This window comes from Callospermophilus lateralis, chromosome 1 (assembly GCF_048772815.1).
Source record: "Callospermophilus lateralis isolate mCalLat2 chromosome 1, mCalLat2.hap1, whole genome shotgun sequence".
Classification (NCBI taxonomy): domain Eukaryota; kingdom Metazoa; phylum Chordata; class Mammalia; order Rodentia; family Sciuridae; genus Callospermophilus; species Callospermophilus lateralis.
Genome location: NC_135305.1, coordinates 127452966 through 127477640, shown reverse-complemented (window position 1 = coordinate 127477640; position 24675 = coordinate 127452966). Strand labels below are relative to the sequence as shown.

The 24675-nt window shown below is 56.6% G+C and overlaps 1 protein-coding gene across 1 annotated transcript in view; it reads left to right on the top strand.

The window, feature by feature from the left end:
- Positions 1 to 24675, top strand: part of Adgrd1 (adhesion G protein-coupled receptor D1) — a 97410-nt gene that overhangs the window by 25063 nt on the left and 47672 nt on the right. Inside the window, 9 exon segments of the mRNA XM_076866320.2 lie at positions 15 to 112; positions 114 to 270; positions 4122 to 4183; positions 4870 to 5025; positions 8094 to 8153; positions 10477 to 10594; positions 11113 to 11223; positions 11887 to 11962; positions 14355 to 14496. Coding sequence (XP_076722435.2) covers positions 15 to 112; positions 114 to 270; positions 4122 to 4183; positions 4870 to 5025; positions 8094 to 8153; positions 10477 to 10594; positions 11113 to 11223; positions 11887 to 11962; positions 14355 to 14496 — 980 coding nt within the window.

The following is a 24675-nucleotide window of genomic DNA, read 5'->3' as shown; positions in this document are numbered from 1 at the left end:
TGGCTCTTCTCCAGGTCCCTACTGGACTCATGTCCTCTTCACGTGGAAATTCAAGGAGGGCCTCAAGGTCTACATCAACGGGACACTGAACACCTCTGACCCAAGTGGGAAGGGTGTCTCACGCCTACGGAGAGCCCAGCGCCAACCTGGTGATCGGGTCTGAGCAGGACCAGACCAAGCGCTATGAGAACGGGGCCTTCGACGAGTTCATCATCTGGGAACGCGCCCTGACCCCAGATGAGGTGGCCATGTACTTCACAGCTGCCATAGGTCAGTGAGCGCGATGGTGTGGGCAGGCCTGGTGCGTGCTCCAGGCACCCCTGGCCCTCCTCCCCTCCCCAGCCTTCCTTCTTCCTCAGCTGTCCTCCCTCCCCAGCCCTCCTCCCCTCCCCAGCCCTCCTCCCCTCCCCAGCCCTCCTCCCCTCCCCTCCTCATCTCCTCCCTCCCCAGTCATCCTCCCCTCCCCAGCCCTCCTCCCTCCTCAGCCCTCCTCCGTCCCCAGCCTTCCTTCTTCCTCAGCTGTCCTCCCTCCTCAGCCCTCCTCCCCTCCCCAGCCCTCCTCCCCTCCCCAGTCCTCCTCCCCTCCTCATCTCCTCCCTCCTCAGCCCCTCCTCCGTCCCCAGCCTTCCTTCTTCCTCAGCTGTCCTCCCTCCTCAGCCCTCCTCCCCTCCTCAGCCCTCCCCCCTCCCCAGCCCTCCCCCCCTCCCCAGCCCTCCTCCCCTCCCCCAGCCCTCCTCCTCCTCAGCCCTCCCCCCCTCCCCAGCCCTCCTCCCCTCCCCAGCCCTCCTCCCTCCCAGCCCTCCTCCCCTCCCCAGCCCTCCTCCCCTCCCCAGCCCTCCTCCCTCCTCAGCCCTCCCCCCCTCCCCAGCCCTCCTCCCCTCCCCAGCCCTCCTCCCTCCCCAGCCCTCCTCCCCTCCCCAGCCCTCCTCCCTCCCAGTCTCCTCTGCAGGTGTGAGGTGCGTCCCAGTGAACTGTTCCAACCCAGTGCTTTCTAAAGCACTTGTTCTCTAAGATAAAGCGGTTAACAATTTACCAGAGGCACACTGAGGCTGTGTTCTCCTGGGTCACAGGGTGCGTGAGAGGATGGCTGTGAGAGGCTTTGGAGAGCAAATATATTCCAGGCCCATCAGTGTATTTGCCCAAGAACCACCTCCCACGTGCCACATTCCCTGATGGGCCCTGGAGTCCCCCAAATGCCCTCTTCCTGCTTGGCACACAGTGGTCATTCAGCACAGTGGCCTGTATACCTGGGCTCAACTCTCCCCTCTGCCTTGGTGAGCCATGGGACATTGGGAAGTCACTTTTTAAAAACTGAGGTGACATTTACATAGCGTCAGCTAACCATGTAAATGTGGACAATTTAGTGGCATTTGGTAAGAGTGTGATGTGTGCAGCCACCATCTCTGTGGAGTGTCCAGATATCTGTGTCCCCCTAAAGGGAGCTCCTGGCCCTTAACAGAGTCTCCCCTGCCCGCTGCCAGCCTTAGCCACCAGTCTTAATCATGCAGGTCACAGCTTCCTACCTGCACAGTGGGGGAGGAGAATGCCACCCCCCCAGTGCCACGTGATGTAGCAGGGCAGGGTGTGCAAAGCCACTAGCTGGACGCCCATGTGGCAGGGCCTTGATGTTAGCACTCAGCTTGTGCTAGAATTGTCTCTCCCTGTTGGTCACGATTTCACCTCGTGGTGCCTACAAGCAACATGCTGCTTATTTCCACTCAGAATGACCTGCCAAGAGGCAGCGGTCACCACATGGGCACATATCCCTCCAGCAACCTCATCAGAAGAGGGGGTGTCTGCTCCTGTCCCTCCTGCAGCCAGGCTGGCCTGACTCTCAGTGGCTGAGTTGATGTGTATGCCTTCCGTCAGCAGGACTGTGGTGGGGCTGCAGGAAATGCTGACTGGGACACTGTCCACTCTTGATATGGCAGCACGGCCAGCCTTGTCCAAAACACACATGGAAAAGGGAGCCCCAAGGGACAGTCAGGGTGCTGGTCTCAAGAGGGATTGGACGCCATGCAGCACTGATGGGTGTCCAGGGCAGCCTCCCAGTCCTGCCTTCCAGTGTCCTCAGAGGAAAGGGGCATTCGCTCACTTGCACAGAGAGGCCCAGTGGAGTTTCCAGCAGAGGAAAACAGCACTGGTCTCTGCCCATTGCCCAGTGCACAGACAGCTGTCACTGTGAGAGCACCGTGTCATGGAAGACCTCAAGCCATCTGCCTTCCTGACCATTTGCTGGTGGCCTCGAGAAGAGCCTCTGCTGTCCCTGGTTCCCCTAGCTGTGGCAGCAACCCTGGGCACCGGTCATGTCTGGGCTGGGCCCCTCTGGTCCTCTGCACTTGGAATAGAGGATGTCCCATCCTTGGGGGGTGCAGAAGAGTTGCTGGGTTAGCTGGCCTCCTAGAACACAGACCCTGTGCCTGCCTGAGCCAGGCCTGGAGCCCCCCCTGGGTACCGTTCCACCTGGCCATCTGGTCCTGTAGAGTGTGAGTAGGAAGAAGGACACCTTCTTCCCCTGGAGGCCCTCTGTGGGGACTGACATGCTGTTGCCGTCCAGTTCAGTTGGGTGAGGGGAGATGAGTCCAGACTGGGGCTGAGCTGGAACCCAGCCCGAGGGCACTGAGGCCATAGGAGCTGGGGGCAGCACTCTGTGCATGAGGATCTGGGTGTTCCCGCGGCTCTGCCAGGCCACAGGTCCTGGAGAGGACCTTTCTCCAAGTGCCTGAAGAAGACCTTTCTTCAAGTGCCTGTCCAGACGAGATGGCTTCTTCCAAGCCCATTAGCTGGGGCAGGTGCTGTTTTCTGACTGATTGGTCCAGATGGGGTGATCTTTTCTCATTCGTACAAAGGCAAAGTGTTGTCACCCTGGAAGGTCCCCACCCCGGCCACCAGAGTGGGCGGCAGCTCCTCTAGAGATGGGCAGAGGAAGCGGAAGGCTGTGTTCAGAGCCGTGTGAGCTGAAGGCTCCTGTCTACCTCCAGTGGAATCCCAGGGCACGCCAGGTGCTCACGGGATACGGGTCACTGGGGCTGAGCTGGGCTGAGGACACGGCTGAGCCCCTTTCCCCTCTGCCTCGGGTGCTCACCTCTCATGGGTGTGGGCAGGTCTGCAGACTCTCGTTTTCCCTTTTCAGAACTGGGGATGGGGCCAGGGCTAGGCTGGGCGCAGCTCAGTGTCCCTGGCCATCCTCCTGCCTGGAACCTGAGCAGTCGGGGTGGCAGGTGTTGCCTGCCTCTGCACCCAGCTCTGCCAGACTGATTTGAATTGCCCTTCAAAGTGGCACTTGATGAGTCGGCTTTAGCTTGAGCAGTTACTTCCTCACGCCAGACTTTCCATCCATCCATGGGACTTTGACATGGTCACTCTGTGGCTCCCTGGCAGCTGAGCAATGAGCGTCATTTTGCTTGGAGAACAGTATGGTTCTGGGGCCCGGGTCTCCCACGGGCATCACACCTTCGTTCACCACCCAAATACAAGGGCTTGTGCCAGCCAGCAAGGGTGACGACTCCGCTTACTCAGGTCACCGAAGCCACCTTGAGGTCTGCTCCAGCAGTGAAGTTGAATGTGTAGTGCTCTGTCCCCAGCAGGAGGCGCTGGGGTTGGAAGTCAGTGGGGGGTGGAGGACCACAAAGCCTGGCCCCTCAAGTCTGGAAGGTCCTCCATATGGCAAGGCCTTGAGCACAGAGCTTGGGAGCCGTCTCCCCCTCCAGAGGTCCTGGCTCACTTGTCCCTTGGATGAAGCACTCTGTCCCAGCCCTGAGACTCAGTCATGTCTATCGCTAACTCGTTTGGCGCAGTTGAAGCCTATTTTTCATTCTTTATTTCTTTGAAGTCAGTGACGCCTTGCCTAAGATCATCTCTTCCCGTGATGACGGGCATGAAGGGTGATCAAAAGCAACTTAGAATCCAACAGAGGCAGCATGGGCTGGGAGACCCAGATCCCCACCTGATTAGCAACTCATTGGCCCTTTGCCTTCCCAGCCGCATTCCCACCGGAAACACCCCCAGCCTCTCTCAGATGCATCTCAAGCTGCTAAACTTGGGGATAAAGACAGACTTTCTCTGGAGTGGGAAAAGGAGCGCAGTCTTTGTCCTTATTAAGCGTCACTTACTTTTTCTAGGAAAGCATGTCTTGTCGACCTCAGCCCCGGGCTTCTCCGTGACACCCACAGCAGACACCATGGTGAGCAGGTGCACTCTCTTTGCTCCTTGGGGGGTGTTTCTGTGTGGGCCGGGTGCCAGGAGGGATGAGTTCCAACAGATGACCTGGGCTCTTCCTTGGTGGCAGTGTAGTGTTTAGGAAGAGATCATTGACACAGGGAAGCCAACTTTGGTGCTCTTTCTTGGTGCTCATGGTGACGGAGGGGAAGACAACCCCTGGTTCCTGCTGCTAGTTACTGCAGGTGCCTAAAAGGAGTGACTAAATGAGATTCTCAATTAGTCTCTCTCAGAGCAAATGGCCCCAAGGTCCCCTACAGGGCAGTGGGAGCCGCCCCCCCTGTGGAGCTCAGCTTCCCTCTGACTTTTCTTTGCTGTCTGAAGGAAGCTCAGCCAGTAATGATGGTCCCTCTAGAGCCACCACCTGTCACTAACCGACTCCCTGAGCTTCCATGTTCCTGACAGCATGCCGACTCTGAGCACCCACCTGGGGTTCAGGTCTCGGGAGCTTCCCCTCTCAGGGCTTAGCTCCATCTGTCGAGTGGCTCCTGATTCAGGAGGAAGCTGTGAGGGGGACATGCCCACACGTGCCACAGTTCACGAAAGGGCCTGGCATATGGGAGGTGCCATGTGGGACCAGGAACCCTGGGCTTGCCCCGAACATCGAGGCCTCCATTCTCGGCAGGAGCTCATGTTGCCAATTTCTTTCAGACGCCCACTGATGCCTACCATCCCATCATAACCAACCTGACAGAAGAGAGGAAACACTTCCAAAGACCTGGAGTCGTGCTGAGTTACCTGCACAACGTGTCCTGCAGCTTGCCCAGCAAGTCCCTCTCGGAGGACACAGCACTGAACCTCACGGAGGTGAGTGCTCTGATGCTCATGTGGGCGGCCCAGGGCTGGAGCGCAGCCACACCACGGCCTGCAAAGTGAGGCCAGGAGCTTTCACATGAGGCCTGGACTTCTGGCTTCCCATGTGCGAGCAGATGGGGTGCCGCTCTGGCTGCTTGTACACAGTTCCAGGGGCCTGTGTTTCATTCCCCAGTGGACCGTCCTGCTCCGTCCTGAGCCCACCTGGCCTTCGGAGACATTTGGGTCTGAACTCCTGGTCTAAACTTTGCCACCTCCTTGGCAACAGGTGAAAGATGGAGCTGGGTCTTTGGGGATTCAGCCGGGGGCCATAGGCCATAGGCCACAGTCTGCAAATTGGGAATTCCCAAAGTTACTCAGTGAATGCAACATTTACAGCATGAAAACCAAGATCCTTACTCTTTTTACCTTGGTATACAGTAAGCACTGCATAAGTACTAATCTTTCTCCTGTATGGATTGAGCTGGGCTACAAGAGGTCACTCTGACAGCTGGTGCCTTATATGCAGCTGGTGCCTAATGAACATCTTGATGAGCCTGCCCTGTCCTCATGTGGCAGTGTTTCCCATGAAGGGTCCTCAGAGGTGTGCAGCAGACACTTAGCTGGGGTCTGCTTGTTTCGGGATGTCTAGGGCAGGGGGAACTCAGCGGTGGATTCATCACTTAGACATTTATGTGCTAAATGCCTGCTGTGCTGGTTGAGTTCACTAATCATGAAATGGACTCTGAATGAGCCACCACTGCCTACCCTCGAGCAGGCTGGCCAGTTAGCAAGCACCTGTGGACAGCTCCATCCGCCCAGCCTGAGATTCTTGAGGGCTGAGCCTGGCTTTGCCCTGCCTCCATGGGGCTTGCAGTCCGGGACACGGCCAGTCCCAAGAACTGTCTGTGGGATGCTGGTTTGAGGGTCCCCCCCGCCGACCCGAACCTTCTGGCCTGGCCCTGCAACCTGCTGGTGGATAATTGCAAGGCACTGTGGTGGCAGCAGGCAAATGGGTGACTGTGGCAGGTGCAAGCTGTTATTTCTATGAGCCGCGTGGGCCAGGGAGCTGCTGCAGGGCTTCAGAGTGGTGGGGGGAGCTGCTGGGTGGCTGGCAGAAGTGAAGAGGGACGAGGGCCAGGCCAGGCAGGCGAGCACTCTGTGCTGAGCCCAGTGTGGGGCTGCAGGACGTCAATGGACACGTAGCTCCATGGCCTTTAACAGGTGTGCGTTTAGAGCAGGGAATTCAGCGCAGGTCCTCTTAAGAAGCACTTCCAATTCAAGCTTGGAGACTTCCTGTCTGCCTGCTTCTTCCCTCGCCCCCGCTAAACCTCACAAGCCAGAGAAGCTCAAGTGGCTTCAAGGACCAGACGATTGAAGTGGGCGGGTGGCTGGTCTCACCCAGCTCATCTGCAGGCACCTGATTTCAACCTTTAGCGTGACGCTAACCCTCCTCAGGTTTTTCAAGGGAAGCAAGCCCCTGCCTGGAATTTTAAAGTGTGCAGCTAACTGTGCAGTCCAGGGGCCTGGTGGAGACCTCTATGTGGACCAGGGCCAAGGTGTCCAATTCCAATGCCCTGGAGACAGAGCACACAGATTTACCCCAAATGCCACCAGTCTCTGATTGGGTGACAGGTAAAAGTGCTTGGTGACCACACTGTCTTGCAGGGTCCTGGCTTCTTGCCTGTCAATTATGCAGGATGGCAAGGGGTCACTTCCTGTGCTGTGTGGAGCGGGGCCATGTGCTATTGAACATTTGAGCCGTGGTTCCTGTAAGCCGAGGGGTGCAGCAACTGCAGGCCATGCAGCAACCTCAGGCCTCCCACAGAGCACGGGCAGCATGTGGTGAGCAGTCCTGGGGGGCATTGAGTGTGGAGACGATGGCGTTGTGTGTAGTCGGAGCTACATAAGGCAAACTGGGAATTCCCATGCTCTTCTTTTAAAAATGTGGCTGCTAGAAACTTTAAAAAGACAAATGTGGTTCATGTATTTCTATTAGAGGGATTTCTCTAGTATTCTCTAGTATTTCTCTACTCAGGGGTCAGCCCACTGCGCTCCCCAGGCCACATCTGAGTAAAGTTTTATTGACATACACTTATACCACTGTCCCTGCACTCCAAGGCCAGCAGAGCTGTGAGGCCTGTGAAACTTGAGCTCTTTCCTACACAGACCCTGAGACAGGCTGCCAAGCTCTGGCCCAGCCTGCGAGGACAGGCCACACAGTGTCTCACTAGCCCTGGAGGCTTGCACCTCAGGGTCTTAATGAATATTTATCCAATAGAGAGGATAAGACTGGAGGTTTTGATGCCGTGTCCCCTAATTAGGAGGAGAGTGTGGCTTTTTTGGAGATGATAGTTTGGAGGAAAGCAGGGACACTTAGATCAGGCTCCAAATTTAATCCTGGCATCTACACTGGGAGGCAGGTGACACAGGTGCCAGGTGGCGGGGGAGGTGGGGACTGGGAGACCTGGGGGCACCTGCCCATCTAAGTGGCCTTTCTGCTCAGCTTTGGTGGATTGTGGTTCAGAGGGGACTTGGCTGAGGAGGTCCAAACTTCTGCTTTTTTCAAAGGAGGCAGGAAAGCCGTGTATTTTCACTTAAGTCTCTCAATTTGGAAACGTTAGAAACTAATTTCATCAATTAGGAACGCTGGTGAGCCAGACCAAATGTGTCTTTAAGGCGGTATGTCCAGGGAGCCCCAGGTACCTCCTGCTTCGTGGAGAGGTCATTTCCAGTCAACACAAGCGGCTTAACATCTGCTGTGCTTCCCACCTTAAGAAAAGCGTAACCCAGGTCCTGATTTTTAATCAATTCATTAATTTAATCGGCATCTGCCGAGGGCATAGGGGCTCTTGCCACACTGAGCAGTGTCCAATCTGACATCCACATGCTGGCCGCTGACTTTACAGGGCCGTGATCCTGAGCAGGTCCAGGGGCCTGACGCTTTTCCAGTGACATGAGCTCTGGCTGTGTGCAAACCCCGCCAGTGGTCAATGGAGACACCCTGGGGACATGGGGGAGCCCAGGTCTTGACCTGGGGCTACGGGTCTGTGCTGAGCTGTGCCCCTCTTGTTCCCCTATAGACCTTCCTGAATACCGTGGGCGAGCTGCTCCTACTGCCCAGTTGGACTGACGTGTCGGAGGTAAGAGCCAAGAACATTTGATCTTCCTAGTACGGCCAGTTCACGTCGGTCAGGGGGACGGTGTAGCTATGCACATCTAGGCCACTCGGGCTCACCTTGCCTGGACACCTTGCTGAGGCAGAGCGGAGTCTCAGAGGCACCAGGGCTGCTGTGTACACGGCCCTCCATTAAGAGAAGGAAGGGGCTGATTTCCCCACGAGGGTGGACCCTTGCTGGTCACTTACCTGGTGTGCTTTTTCCCACGGCACCCTTCTGGAATAGTAATACAAATTGTGTTTGGCGCTTAAAAACCTCTGGACTGGGGGGAGCAGCTGGCACACGACAGCTCACACCTCAGGGTAAAAGTGTCAAAACGAAAAGCTCTCATTCTCTGCACCCATCAAAGGAGGAGAGTCATTTTTATTTTACTTCCAAAAGACCTACGGACTTCACTTATTTAAGAATAAGGCCACAAATAGTCGTGGAGAAGTTGGAAAATGCAGATGATGAGATTGCAGAGGGCGTGGGTGTCGGTCTGCAGATGCCCTAGCAGCCTGAGTTTCCACACACACGTGTGCACGCAGAGTCTACAAACAGTGTGTGTATCTGGTTTCACCTGCTTTTCCTCAATCCTGTCAAGAACGTGTTCCAAGATACTGTGCCTTCTTCTGCAGCATAGTGCTAGTCAGGACAGGATAAGCTGCGCTGCAGTAATGATCAGCCCTGCCTCTCAGAGGCTCAGCACAGCCGACATTCACTCCTTGGGCACTTGGAGTCCAGGGTGGCTCTGGGACCCTGTCTCTGCCCATCTGCTGCTGCCTGTGCAACACACGGCTTCCACAGCTGCCGGTGGGTGGAGAAGGCAGGAGGCCCAGGTCCCAGCCACACCAGCAGGGTGAAGTGCTCCTCTCCCGAACCCTTGTCATTAGAAACATTTGGAAGCGTTTTCCAGAGAGGCAGAGTGACATCTCATTCTCTCCTTATTAATGAGATTGCACCAGGACTTGAATTTCATGGGCTTTTTATTTGAACAATTTCCAATGGATGGAGATTGTGTTTAACATTGGCAAAGGGAGGGAAAAGGTCAAGAATGTAAGACTGATGCAATCCTACCTAGAAGCAGATTCTTTTTAAAAGCAGCAGCCCTGCAGGGTTGGTGATTTCAAGGGGACTTTGTGTACAAGACCGCACCCTGGGAATCCAGAGAGGAGCTGGAGGGCTCAGACAGACGAGTTTCTGTATCAATTTAAATTAACTCTTTTGGAATGCAAAATACACTGCCAGATATGCGGATCTGCTGCAGCCTATGAATAGGCAGCAATGTCCTGCACTCAGCCAGGCTGTAACGTGCACTGGAGAGAGAGCAAAGGAATCTCTCCCCGCGAGAGTGTGAGCCAGGGACCCGGATGCTCACGTGCCTAACTGTGCTCGGCTGATTGAAATCGGGCCAAGAGCCCGAGAGAAAACGTCTAAAATTGGCCTCAGCATTCCATTTCCAGCTCATTAGGGTCTCCTGGAGCGTGTGTTTGTGAGAAACCAAGCTTAGCGCAACTCATAAAGCCCAGAGGAGGGGAGGGCAGAGGGCTGCCGGGTAGGGTGGGGAGTGCAGGGCAGGGCAGCGAGACCCCCCTCCTTGCCCTGTGCCTGAGCATGGGCAGCCGTACCAAGTGGGCACATGCCTGAGCTGACAGCAGAAGCGTGTGATCAGGATGGCCTTGCCTCCCTGGGGACAGTATCCACAAGGTTCCCCTGCTCTGTGGACTCAGTGGGCACTGAGGCTCTTGGAGAGCAAGTTCAGGGGGCCAGACATGATTTGGGGTGCTGACCACCTGCCTCCATGAACAGTGGGCCATAACTGCTGGTGCCCTCATGCCAGAGAGGACTTGGGATGTCAGCCTCTGCCCCTAGAGTGGAAGGAGTGGAAGGGGCAGGACTGGGATTTTCTGTGTCCCCTGGAGGGTGCCGAGTGGAGCCAGGACCAGAGGTCTGAGCCACTCAGCCTCCCAGCACCCAGGAGCCGATGCTCAGCACGGGATCGCTCTATGCTGAGTCCCTCTCTGTGAGCACGGGAGGGCCCATGGCTACCGTCCAGCCTGATGGGGGTACTTGCATGGCTTCTCCCTCTGCACGGCTGTGGTGAGGCAGTGTGGTTGGTGTTTCTGAGACAGGGTCTTGCTGAGGTGGTGAGGCTGCCTGGAATGTGCCATCCTCCCCCCTCGGCCTCCATTATCGGGGGTAACAGGTGTGGTCTCTGGGCCCACTAGGCTGGACATGTCTGCCCTCGACCTGCCTGTCCCGTGCAGCCTGGGGGTTCTCGGGCTTCCTCGGTCTGTGTTATTTGCAGGACAGCATCCTGGCACTGGGCCTGATCGACACCATCGACACGGTCATGGGCCACGTGTCTTCCAACCTGCACCCCAGTGAGCCCCAGGTCTCCCTCGTGGGCTCTTCCTCCGTGGCAGGTACTGGGGGCCAGTGGGGCAAGGCGGGTGTGCAGGTGGAGGTGGGGGTGCTGGGGCTGGTGCTCCCTGTGGGCTCTGCTGCTCAGTCTCACGCCTACCAGGAGCTGAGGTGAACCCACCTTTGCTGTGTCTTGAAGCTTAGAGCCAGGGTGGAGGTGGCCCTCACAGGGTGCGCATGCCCCAGCTCACCGCAGGTGCCGTGCCAGCCAGGTCTAGCCAGGTCCAGCCGTGGGACCCCTGGGCTGGCAGAGGGCAGCCACCTAGCAGCAGGGCCTTGCATCTTGCTGGTTCACTGAGGCCCCAGAGGAAGGGCTGCAGGGGGTAAGGTCACCCCAGGACAAGATCCCTCCTGCCTGGACTGGAGCCTCAGTCTGGGCAGCGACAACCTCGGGCCCTGTATTTTTGAGGCCATCTGTTCTAAGAGCAGTGACATTCCCAAGGGAAAGGCAGGTGGCCAGTGCCCTTCCTGCTGCCGTAAGCCTGTGCCCAGCTCCTGCCTCCTCTTCCCTCCCTTGCAGACTTCTCCGTGGCAAAGGTCCTCCCCAGGACGCTGGGTGCCCCTCACTACCGCTTCCCTGCCCAGGGGCAGAGCTATATCCAGATTCCCCGAGAGGCTCTCTGCAGCCCAGGTGGGTGCAGCGTCTGGGCCCTCTGGGCAGCCCCCAGGGTGGTCCAGGGTCCCCAGGGTGGTCCAGAGTCCCCGGGGGCTGCTGATTGGCCCAGAGCTCCTGATTGCCCTGTGGGAGGGGCTGGGTGTGCTCAGAGCATGTGCCCAAGGGGTGTGCCTAAGGGGTGTGCCCAAGGGGTGTGTTCCGGCACCCTCAGAGCACAAACTCCAAGGTGTCCCTCAAACACTAACTTCACCCCAGCCACCGACTGAACTGGAATGTTGGGAGTGGGGAGCTGGGAATCTGCACTCAGTGAGTCCGGCCATCCCAGTGGGATTCTCATGTCCCAAGTCTGCTCAGTCCTGGTTAGCCAAATGTCAATGGCTAGGGCCACCCCACCTGAGCCTGGCCAGGGACACACCCCTCTGCCCCTGAAGGACCTGCAGCATCCCTGGTAGCCTGGCTCCCCCGGGAGTTCAGCACACGTCTGTAGGGAGTCACTGTCATGGTCCAGCACTCAGTTGCATGGCCACAGTGTGCTGGCCTTTGCGGACCCTGCCTCTGTTGTCCCCAGGAGCTGCCCTGGTCCCTGGGCCTGGGGGGCTGTGTGTATGGTGGGTGGGCTTTGTGCTTGTCTGCTTGCCCTGGAATGCTGACACGTCCCTGACTCTGCCTTGTCCCCAGCCTGGACCACCATTGTGGGCCTTCTCTACCACTCCATGCACTGTTACCTGAACAACATCCATCCGGCCAGTACAGAGTGAGTCTTGGGTCCACAGCAGAGGGCGGTCCTTGTTATTGGGTGGCCAATCTGGGCAACACCCCTGTGCTGTTGCACGAGGAGTGCCATCTTGCCAGAGCGCCTGGGTGCCAGCGCCTGGTGGCTGCTGCCTGGGGCCTGGCAGTCTTGTGGGACAGGCTGACAGTGAGGTGCTCAGGAGCACAGGTGGAAGACGGTCAGCCTCACCTGGGCCTGGCTGTGTGGCCTTGGACAAGTGACTCAGGACCTCTGAGCCTGTTCGCACGTCTGCAGAACAGGGCAGCAGACCTGCTCATGTCCTTGTCTGCCTTGGGAGGTTGCATTCCCTCATTCACTGATGTGTGCTGAACACCCACTGTGTGCTGAGCTCCCACTGTGTGCTGAGGTGATGGGGGAGCAAATCAGATAGGAACGGAGCCCTGATGGGGCTCAGACACAGGGCGATGGCAACCAGTGACGAGCCACGGGAAAGGAGCATGAGGCCGTGCTGGTGGGAAGCCCTGAGCTCAGGGGCTGGGCTCGTCTTGTGGCCTCTGTGGCTGCTCACGTGGGAGCCCTGTCTGGCCAGAGGAGCTGCCCCTGGGTGTTTGTGAGGAGCTGGTGCAGTTCTTCAGGAAGGAGCTGCATGGTGCCCGGGGCCCCACAGGTGGGGCCTGGCCTCGCAGGACAGGCGGGCACTGTCTCAGCTCTGAGCTATCAGGCTCTATCCTGGCCCTGATTCACCTCTGACATCCACTGATGCTCCTCTCTGTGGGGCCACACCCTGTGCATTCCCAAGGGTGAAAACACTCAAGGGCAAAGGCCATTCTGAGGGCCATGAGTCTGGGAATCACAGTGTCCAGCATTGTGCAAGGCACGGGGCAGGGCCTGGTCTGTGGTCCCCGATGGGGAACGTCGAGCCGCGAGGGTTCCTGGGGCTGTCGTGGAAGGTGAGGGGTGGAATTGGTGGCCCAGCATTTCCTCTGTTCCTTTTGCTGTGTGTTTTATCTTGCGGTCGTGTGGAGGGTTGGCTGGGGTCAGTGATGTCTTCATGTGGAATTGTCGGAGGACCCTGTCTGTTGTTATTTGCTGGCACAGGAAATTGATGCCTCTCCTGGCTGCTGACTCTGTCTCAGGAAGGTCCCTGGAGCCACCTCCTCAGGACACAGAGGCCATGGGCTCCATGTCCACAGTTCTGGAATCATCCCTTGTGCTTCCTGGAGGCTACTTCCCAGGGACCCAAGTGGGGACACTTTTGCAGGACCTGGGGCCAGGCAAGGGTGCATGTGGGGCTTCACCCACCATGTCCGGCAGGGTCACCAAACACAGTGCTTTCATCTAGGTACGCGGAAAGCCAGCTGAGGGAGAGAAGAGGGGGCCCAGAACTCCCAGGCCCTGTCCTCTGCTCTGCACACAGTTGTATGGGCAAATGCCCTTGGGACCTGCAGAATCCTCAGCCAGTGCCTGGGGAGCTGATGCAGGACACTCATGGGGTCCAAAGGTAGTCAGGTGACCATCTTCCCTTCTAGTTCAGCTGTCTCAAGTTCAGATTCCTGCAGCAGATCCTTGTGGAACTCCTGCTGTGGGGCAGAGCTGGGGCAAGGAAGCTCAGACATGCAGCTTAAAGAGGTGCACCCAGGGGTCACTGCACTGCCTACTCCCCATACCTGGATGTGAGCACCTCCTTAATCTTACACACCAGGCACTGGCCGTTCTCGCCTGGTCCAGGCCCTGAATATCGTTTCAGACTTGGTATCCCGTGAGACCAGTACCGTTAGTGACACTCAAGCTTCTGTAGATTCGGTTGTGAGTGACGGTGAATCCAGATTAAATGTTTTAAGCAAAAGGGGAATTTGTTGAGCCTGTGAGCTGAAAGCTCCACAGACATTTGGCTTCAGGGGCAGCTTGATCCATCAGCCATTTGGTGTCACTAGGTTCTATCTCCAGGCTCTTCTTAGGTTAGGGGCCACCGGGAGGAAAGCCGAGAAACCTTTCCTGGAAGAGGAACATGGGTGCCAGGGCAGAGCAGTAGAGCTCGGCCAGATCACATGCAAGCTGCTTCAGAGTCAGGGAAGAGGGTGTTTCAGGCAGGGTGGGTGACCTGCCCAGGGCCATGCAGCCTTGGGATCCTGTGGTCTGGGTCTTTCTGTCCTTGCGCACTCCCCTGGTGTTTTGAGGCAGGCCCTTCCTGGCTCTGGCCTTGCCCCAGAGAGAGAGCAGTGCTGAAGGATCGGAGTCCACACACATGCTCAGAGGGTGAGTGGTAGGCCCCCCCTAGTGCAGCAGCCCTGAATGGTGGCAGTGGCATTCTGCCCAGCAGGGTCTGCGTCTCTGAGGCTGCAGGCCCGGTGCCCAGCTCTGACTGCGGGCTGCCTTCTGTTGCCGTCCCTAACATTTCCCATTTGTCTCCAAGGATTGCCGAGGCAGCCAACTGTAGGACCTGCTTGCTGTCCGCTGCCAGCTACCTGATTTCCCTGGAGGTGTCTCCACCACCCATGGTCTCCCAGAATCTCTCGGGGTCTCCTCTCATCACAGTTCACCTCAGGCACAGGCTGGTGAGTTGCCAACGGCCCCTCATTCTGTCCTCTCTCTGGTTCATGCTGAGGAGCTTTGCCATCAGGGTGACTGTATGAGGACACCGTGGTGCTGGCACAGAGTCCCTGCTCTTGTGACTGAACTGCAGCAGGAGGTTCAGGGAGGGCTGGAGGGCCTCTGAGTGCAGAGATGTGTATGGGGATCACACACGTGCCAATGGTCAGGACTAACGTCCTGTTGGGAGGACAGGGACAGGTGTGTCTCTCAGTACAGTGTTTAGTGGACGGGATCGAGGTGCAGAGCTCATCTGGGTTCTCCTCGAATTCAGCCCAAGCGTCTCCAGCCTCAGGTTTGCAAGATGAGTTTGCCCTGCCTCATATCCTCAGTTCCCTTTATGCTTCCTCCGTCACTGGGTGAGAAGGGCACAGGCGTGGGAGGTACCAGGGCCTCTGTCCCTCGAGATGCCTGTGATCCTCCTGTGTGTTTGAAATGTGGCACTAATGCTGCTCCCAAGGAAGTGCCATTGTGCAACCAGCATGGAGCTGTGAGGACCAGCCACACCAGGTGTGTTCATCTGTGCTGCCCTGAAGGACACTGGGACACTGTGTGGAGCTGTCCTTGTGAAGGGGGCCAGTGCAGGACAGTAGATGTTCAAGTCCTGCCCAGAGGGCTGGTGAAGAGTCTGGAGGAGTGCAGGAGAGAGAAGGCAGGTGGAGGAGCCCCAGGGGTCAGAGATGGACTGCCTGGCACAGAACCAGGGCTGTGCCACAGCCAAGTGTCAAGAACATCCCAATTCACACACCCAGAACACACATGGACATACACAGGCACACACCCAGCGCACACTCATATGCACTCCTTCTGTAGTTTTGGGCTGGTGAGCTGTGGAGTCTGAGGTGGTGGTGAGCTCGTGAGGCCACAGCCCGCCTTTCCTACCCTGTGTTCTCTGGTGGTTCCCTCAGCGGCTCCTGGGCAGGGTGGGGTACTAAAGACACCTGGCACTCATTCTGTACCTGGGAATGACTCCAAACCAGCCCAGGTGTTCTGCAGCCGGGTTGGGCGGAACATGAGGGTTATGGCCCTCCCATGTTTTTGGCATTGCCATCGTCCCCAGTGTTTGGAATGCTAAGCTGCTGGTCTCAGTGAATGACCACTGGCCTCTTGGTGGCTGCATGCTAGTGCTCTGGAAGGTTGGTGTTTGTTCACAGGTGGACCCAATCCCCCTTTCTGCTCTCCTTATTTTGAACTCTGGTTATGTTATAGTCAAGTGACAAAGAGCAGAGAGGTGGAGACCCTCCAGTCACATGGTGGGGTATTGAAAATTAATTCTGGCAGCCAGGCACACCATAGAACCTCTCCTGGGACCATGCACACATGTGCATCCTGCAATAGCACAGCACATCCAGGATTCCCAGGTGTGCATCCTGCCCCAGCAGACACATCCAGGAAGCCCAGGTGTGCATCCTGCCCTAGTACAGCATGTTCAGGAAGCCCAGTTGTAAATCCTGTAATAGCACAGCAAGTCCAGGAGTCCAGGTGTACATCCTGTCCTAGTACGGCAAGTCCAGGAAGCACAGGTGTGCATCCTTCCCCAGCAGAGCACATCCAGGAAGCCCAGATGTGAATCCTGTCATAGCACAGCATGTCCAGGAGTCCAGGTGTAAATCCTGCCCTAGTACAGCAAGTCCAGGCAGCCCGGGTGTGCATCCTGCCCCAGTACAGTACATCCAAGAAGCCCAAGTGTGCATCCTTCCCTAGTACAGCACATCCAGAAAGCCTAGGTGTGGATCCTGTCCCAGCACAGCATGTCCAGGAAGCCCAGGTGTGCATTCTATCCCAGCACAGCACAGCTAGAAGGCAGAGGGGCAGGAGTGAGGATGTGGGGTCAGGTGTAGGCTGCAGGTGCTCTGTGAACTCTCTGGGGTAGAAAGGCAAGCAGAGAGACTCGGGCCTGCTCAACCTGATAGCCTGCTGTGTTCTGGTGGAAGGGAGGCCAGTGATGGCTTCTGGTGGACTTAGAGCCTGGGTTCCCATGTGGCTGGAGAAGAACCTACAGACTGCGGAGCAGAGCTGCACCTTGGGAACACACATGTTCTCCTCTCAGGGACACTATGGAACCCTCCAGACACAGGAGCTGGGGTTGTCCAGAGGCACCGCTGCCTGGCCAGGCTCTGGCAGGGCATGGGCATCTTCTTTACCTGGTCCTCAGGCTCCCTAGCAGCAGGTGCCTGGGGGCCCATGGCCTTCTGCCCGCTGCGGAGGAGTGATAGGCTCTGGGGCCTCGAGGCTGTTGCTGGTGGCCTTGGACATTTTTGTCCTTGTGAAGTGAGAAGGTGCCAATTTGGAAACCAGAGAAGAAAGGATGAGTTGACTGAAGCACAGTCCCTGCCTTGATGACCGGTCCCTTTAGGTTACTCTAGATGTTTTGCACAAAGAATGTGTTGAATAAGGAATCTTGTCTTGAAGAGAGGCAGATGGGTCTCTGTCATCCCAGTAGAGGACAGTGATTGAAGCTTAGCCCAGTGTCCCTGGGCCTGGGGTTTTCCTCCAAAGGCTGTGGTCACACTTCTGAGGGCCTCTGGAGGTGTGTCTTTGAGCTGCTGGGGCCGATGACCTGTGGGGATGGAGGGTTATGGGGTGGCTGGGTGTCCCCCTTTCCCCGTTCTTCTGAGGGGAGGAGGGGGCAGAGGGGCAGAACTCTCTACCACTCAGCATATGGCCCAAGGTCTCAGCCCAGGGCTGTGGGGCCTGCTTGTCCTGCACAGAGGGGTGCAACCCCAGCTCTTGAGGGACAGAGCTCCAGCCCAACCCAGATGGAGCCTCTGGCTGGCCTGGGGATGAAGGTGGACACGTTGCAGGCCCAGGCTTGCTGGCAGACCCGCTGAGGCCCTGGACGTGGGACCACATTGCTCTACTGAGTATGCTGGGCCCTGTCCACCGCCTGCACCTTCAGGCTTCTGAGGACAAATGGGACAGGAAGTTTTTGAGCCGGCCTGTGTTCTGGATGTGGTTTGTCCTGTGGCTGGGTCACTGCCCCCCCTCCTGTGCCCCCAGGGCAGGAGGCAGGACACTTCCTTACACACTGCTCTCTGGGCAGATAGGCCTCCTTGTAGGGCCTATTTTGGTGCCTATGCGTCCTTTGTCACTGAAGTCAGCAAACTGCATGCATTCTCCCGGGACACCGAGAGGGTAAGTCTAGGGGAAGAGGGGTGCAGAGGCTTCTAGCGGTGCCGAGAGCCCCATGCCTGGTATGCCAGGAGCAGACAACGTGCCCGTCATGCCCAGGTGTGGGGCAGGATCCAGATGCGGCCTCTGAGGTAGGTCTGCTGTCCACTGCTTGCTGGAACGGCTCTGCCCTCTTGTGCTCCATGTTTTTCTGGTAAGACTGACGGACCCCAGGGCTCTATTGTGGGTCCTGCCAGAGCACAGCAGGCTGCTGAGCAGTATCCCTGGCTCCCAGCTGTGACAGCCCAACACACCCTCGAGATTCCCAGGTGAGCCCTGGCCTATCACTGCCATGGTAAGCGCGAGATGGCGCCCCTCATACGCCACACCCACCATCTGAACTCCCACTTCTGCCCATTGACTTATAATTTGGTTGTTAAAGTCCTGGACTATTAACGCCAGCACTTTCCTTTGCTTCCTGAATCGTAGTATTCCCAGCCAGAGCTGAGGGGGGACGGGAGCAGGTGGGTTGCTCTCCTGAGGCGAGAGCTGTTCTTCTAGGATCTGTGGCAGATGGGAAGAGATGCTTTGATGGAAACTTTCTTTTCTGACTGCGGTCCTTCTTTGGTGCACCAGGGCCCACGGCACCCAGCTGGGCACACACACTCATGGCAAATGCAGCTAAAGGTCATCTGGAACCCACCATCCAGAGAGAATGGATGGTGACATTCAATTTATTTACAGTTTTAAATTAGTGCACAGGGGTGTGCACGAGGTGGGATCCCTGTGGTGTCCTCATACGTGTGCATGGCATGCTGTGGTCAGTTTGACCCCACCCGTCCGCCTCTTCCCGTCCCTCCCCCCTCAGTCCTCTTTCTCTGCTGCACTGATCTTCTATTTCCATGGATTCCCCGCCGCCCCCCCGCCCATTCTGCTCCAGCTTCTGCATATAACCCGTGACTTTCTGAGTCTGGCTTATTTCACGCCACGTGATATTCTCCATTTCCATCTGTTTACCTGAAAAAGCCGTAATTTTATTCTTTTTTTTTTTTTTATGGCTGAGTAAAGCTCCATTGTGTTTTCTTTATCCATCCATCAGTTGACAGGCAACTGGGCTGGTTCCATAATGTGACCATCATGAATTGTGCTGCTCTAAACATCCGTGTGGCTGTGTCCCTACGGCACGCTGATTTTGTTTGGATGAGCCTCCTTCAGGCACTTCCCTGGGAAGTGCATGCGGTGCTGTGTACGTGGGCTCTGCCGGCCGTGCTGTCCTGTGTTGGGCTCTTGGCTTAACGTTTCTTGACCGACAGCCGTGGACCGCTCATCTCCATACCTGGGTCACGGTCCACCTTTACCAACCTTTCACAGCCATTGCGAGAAGGCTGCTCATCTGTCCAAGCCCAAGGGATGGACAAGGGACAGCAAAAAGCCAGGTTTTGCTTTAGCGAGGTCTTGCAGGACGGGCTGCCTGGGGAGTGGGCAGACCAGGAGCAGCCACAACCAGTATGCTATCCCCAGAGCACAAGGCCCCTCCCCGTTCCCCGCTGGCTGAGTGCTGTGGGGTGCGCAGTCTTCCTGAAGGTGCCCAGGCTCCCACTGGGCTGTGTAAAGAAGCACACCTTCAGGTGCCCACCTCCCTCTGTTCTCTTATGGCAGGAGAGCCCTCTGGTTGGGTGCCTGGGGGCACCACGCAGTCTCCCTCTGCTGGCCAGGTGGGCCTTCCTTCTCCCCTGCCGTCTGTCAAGGGGTTGGGAATTTCATACTCCACGTCACCTGCTGGGAACTTTCCAACCTGTTCCCCACTCCAGCTGCCCGCCTCACACCCTGGTCATACGTGTACAGCTGGATCCTGTCCTGAGAAGGGACCACTGGACTTTCTGTTTCTCACAAGTCAGCTCTGGCTTTTTGGTTTATTATTTCCAGACCAGTAGCTGGAAACTCTGTACCCATTTTCATGCCTGCATATTAGTCCACCTCTATCAGCATTCCATGGCTGAGAACTGGTTTCTTTTTTATTCTTGCTATTACACATAGCACACTAATGAACCCCCTGCGTTCTTGCTCATCATCCCCAGCCCTTGTTTCTTATTCTTCATTTTGAGACAGGGTCTCCCTAAATGGCCTAGTCTGGCCTTGAACTTGTAATCCTCCTACCTCAGCCTCTCCGGTCACCGGAATTAGAGCGTGTGCCACCACACTCTACCCTATTTAGCATAACTTCTGAGGAACAGAACTGTCTGGTTAAATGCCTACACTTTTTTCTCTGGCTGTTACAAGAGCAGCCAACTTTCTAGGGTCTCTCTGGTGACCATGGGTGTGCATCTGTTTGGAGTCAGCCCGGAATCAGAGTGGCTAGGTCCTGGGTGTGCATACCTTCCCCAGAAACAGATGCCAACAAGCAAATTTTCCAAAATGGGAACTCCCCTCTTGGCATGTGAGCTTCCTGGTTGCCAGGTTGGAATTGCCAGTCTTTTCCAGAGTGCTCATTCTGGAAGCTACTGTCACCTCTTTCTGATGGCCATTTTCTTTTTTCATGTCACGATGACCTCTCTTTGTGCTATTGTACATGCTAATACTCTTCTAAAAAAAACCTGTCCTACCCCCATTTTCTGCCACATTGTCTGCTGTGGTTCCTTCCTTGTTTTCAGAGTTCTGTGGGCATTTTGGATGAGTCAATTGTCAGGTATACATAGGGCAGATTTCTTCTGGGACTGGGTCTGGCCTTTTGCTCTTATGGTGTCTACTAATGAGCAGCAGGTTTAAATTTTAATGCAGCCCAGTCTGCCAAGCCCTTCTGTGTAGTGCTTTTCTGTGTCCTGGTTGGGGACTCTCACCTAGCCCAAGGTCACGAACAGCCTTCCATGGTGCCTGAAACATTCATCGTTCTCTTTCCTACCGAGATCCACGGCCCTGTCTGGTTGTGTCCTGCATGCTGTGGATGAAGGGGCAGGATCTGTCTTCTCCCGTATGGACGTCAGCCTGCCTTGCCCCTCATTGGCACGACGCCCTCCCTCTCACCGAGTACCACTGCCACTGTAAACTAAGTACACTTTCTATTTCTGGGCTTTGCTCTTCCCCCCGATGCCATTTGTGCCACAGAGCTGCTGGGGCTTGTGCCAAGGCCTGAGAGCTGCCATGCAGAAGACCCTCCAACCTCCCTCTCCCAGGAGGCCTTGGCTATTCGGGTGTCCACATCTTAAAGTTCAGGAGACCCTGCAAGACTGCTGCCCAGGGAGATGAGACAGTGGGTGCACCCCCAGTGGGCTCGTTAGTGCCAGTTCCCATCCCTGCAGACCTGTGGGGGTGTCTTTCTCACCCCTCCACTGGCGCCTCGGCTAGACAGCTTCTCCTAGGTCCTCGGCCATCTGCGTTTTTCTTTTATGTCGCGCACTTCTGTTGATTTTCTGGATGGAGGTTTGTTATTGACTCCAAGGACTCTCCGCACATTGCAGATGTCAGCTCTGTGCTGGATGCAATCCGCCCCCCTGATTTTTTATTTTGACTACTTTCGCATCGTGCAATTGAAAATTTTTATATTGTCAAATGCATCGACTGTTCTCTCTAGAAAAAGTGCACTGGTTTCTTATGACTGCGGTAACCAATCCCAAACACGAAGTGCTAAACCAGCATGTGTTTGTCATCCTAGAGGCCAGATGCAGAGAGTCAGTCTTACTGGGCTAAAACCCAGATGATTCAGGGCTGCATTCCCTTTGGAGGCTCAGAAGAGAATCTGTTTCCTTGCCTTCTGGCTTCTGAAGGTGTTCCTGTCCTCTCATGTCTTCAAATCAGTCCATCAAAAATCCACAGCCCATCGATCTACTTACCCATCCCATCCACCCATCCTCCCATCCACCTATCCTTCCATCGATCCTCCCATCCTCCATCCTCCCATCCATCTATCCATCCTCCCATCCTCCCATCCATTCATCCTTCCATCCATTCATCCTCCCATCCTTCCATCCATCCATCCATCCATCCTCCCATCCTCCCATCCATCTATCCTTCCATCCATCCATCCTCCCATCCTCCCATCCATCCTTCCTTCCATCCATTCATCCTTCCATTCATCCATCCATCCTCCCATCCTCCCATCCATCTATCCTCCCATCCTCCCATCCATCCATCTTCCCATCCTTCCATCCATCCATCTTCCCATCCTTCCATTTATCCATCCTTCCATCCATCCTCCCATCCTCCCATCCTCCCATCCATCCATCCTCTCATCCATCCATTCTCCCCATCCATCCATCTTCCCATCCAACCATCTGTCCACCCTGTCATCCAACCCCCCATCTCCATTCATTCCTCCACCTATCTCCCTCTACCCATCAGCCTCTCTCTCTCCCTCCCCCAACCTCTGCTTTGCTGACTCCTGGTCCTCTGGTCCTGCCCTCCTGCCTGTTGTCTCAGGATCCTTAGTTTAATTTCACTAGACCCACCCCACCCCCACCATGCTTTGCAGGTAAAGGGACATTCATAGGTTCTGGGGTTCAGGTGTGGACGTCTTTGGCAGGAGGCAGAGCATAGTGTTTTGTCTTCACAGAAGGCAAATGAGGAGTCCTCAAAAGCCACTTCCAGACTTCAGTCACTGTGCTGCTCAGAGCAGGTGACGCCATTGCAGGTGGGCAGGTTCCTTCTGCCATCACCCCCTCTGGTCCTGGGGCTTTCTGAAGCTGCACTTTCTACTCTGGAGCTACATGAGCAGGTCAGATGCACATCTGTGGTGCTTTGTCCTTCCCCTGGGGGACGAGGCCCAGGGTGGTGTTTCCTCTACTACGCATCAGGGCTGGTAGGACAGGGACAGGGGAGAGAGGACAAGGACCTTCTTACTTGATGGCACATTCTCAGCCTGGAGCAGAGCCAGCCTGGGCGGGGTCTCCTAAAACACCTGGCAGTGACAGGAGAGAGAATTAACAGGGGCTCAGGATGCTGCAGGCGGCAGCTGGCCAAGGCAGCTCAGCCTGCCCCCAGCTCAGAGGACACTGGCTGTTGAAGGTTCATCTTTCACCATGGTGGCCCTGCCACCTCCAAAGTGCCCCTGCAGCCCGCCCTGGTCCCCAGGCCTGGGCCTAGCTGAGCATAACCCTGCCCCTCACCTGCTGCCCAGACCCCCTACTGGCCTCCTGCAGCTGCTGCACCCTCAGCCCCTCCCCCCTGGCAGATTGGGTGTGCTTTTCAAGAGGCACATCTGGCCCTGGCCCTGTAACCCTGCCTGTCAGAAGCCACCGCGAGGTCATGCTAGCAGCCTGGATGGTGAGGAAAACAATGAGCACAAGTCAGTCTTTTCCCGGCAGAGGCCGGGATGGCTCGGTCCATCTGAGCCCTGGGGGCGACTGTTCCTAAGGAGGGCATCTTCTTGGGGCTTCTCTCTCCAAGAGCCTTGCTGTTCCTGACCCACAGCACACCAACCTCGGCCGACCAGCGGGCCAGCGGCTTGGAGGAAGGGGTGTCGGTGGGGTGGCTGCTGGCCGGACTCGCCTCTCCTCACGACCCATGCTGGGAGGCTGCTTGACTTCCTAAGGCAGTTGGGGGCCGGGGAGGCCTGGGGGGCTTTCCAGGTACTTTAAAGACTGAAATGCCCACAGGCATTTTAAGTTGGGAGATTTCACGTCAGTCTGGATCCCGTCTTCCCTGGGACACCGAGGACCTGGGGAGGGGCACGTTCACATGCAGGCCGCCACGTTCTGTCAGGAGTTTCTGGCCTCCCAGGGGACATGACTGCCTCCTTCTAGAGCCCAGCACAGCTGGGGACCACTGAGTCACCTCAGTCACTAGGAGCCTGAGTGGAGCCCCTCCCTGGGCAGAGGGGTGGGGCCTTAGTGCCGTTTGCACTGCTCCCCCAGCAGCCTGGTGAGGGGCGCCTGGAGCCTTCTCCTAGGGAAGGCTGTGGCTGCCCTCCCTGGGCCTCTCCCTCTGGCCCCTCCCCCTCCTTCCTGGCATCTTCTTCCTTCCCCTCCCCCTTTCCATTGTCTTCCCTACTCCTTTTCCTTTTCATCCTCCTCTTCCTTACTTGAAGGGAGCAGACCGACACCCACAAAAGGAAAAAGGATCATGAATCATGGCTGTGCTGTGTGGTTGAGTTTTAGGTTATACCCCTAAATCAGCGTGTTCTTTAACATCAGGACAAAGTCTGAAGCAATAGTATCCTTGAAACCATGTGCTTGGCCCCGTCTTTCAAATGTGCATTAGCATAGATGCCTCACTGTGGATCAGAAACTGCTCCTGGGGACCTGAGATCATCCTGTGGTTGCCGCGGTGGGTGGCCTGCTCTTGGGTCAGTGCTGTGCAGTGGCCCAGGCAAACCCCTGGGAACACGAGTTCTCGGTGAAGGTAGTGTTCCAGCCCCATGGGCTGTTGGCAGGAAAGTCCTCTGTGAACTTTAGAGCTTGCCTGCTGGTCAGAGCCTGCTGTGTGATGGCCCCAGCATCATGTGTGGCCTGCCGGTGACCTGGACAGCACTTTAGCGTTGAAACAGTCGACAGTTTCAAAATCAGAAGGACTCTTACCTTCACGTATGAATTCCTCGTTTCTGCCCTGAAACCTGTTTCTGGCTGTGCCTGTCTGACCCCTACTTGCTTTGAGGAGGGGCAGAGTGGTGGCTGCCCTGGGGACTTGTCCTCACCCAGTGGGTCCCAGGGCCATCTGAGCTCTGAGCTATGGCGGGAGTGTGGCTGTTTCTTGGATGCTCTCACCTGGGCAGATGTCCTACTGTGCTCCCGGAAGGGGCAGAGCCCTCACCAAGCACTGGGGATGCAGGCGGGAAGGGCCGGAGACCAAGTGAGGAGCTGGCCCTGGCTGATTCTGAGACCCTCCAGGGCTGACATTCCAGTGGAGCAGGACTGAGGCAAAGGAGGGCTGCAGGGTGCCAGGACAGCAGGAAGCCACCACTCCAAGAAACACTGTGGGGGACAGAGGGCCGCCCGGAAGCAAATTGTCACTCCCAGTCTGGGAAGGGTCTGTCTGGCCAGAGAGCTCCTGAGAACAGATGGCAGCCACCTAGTGCCTCCCTTGTCCAGACAGAGACCACTTGC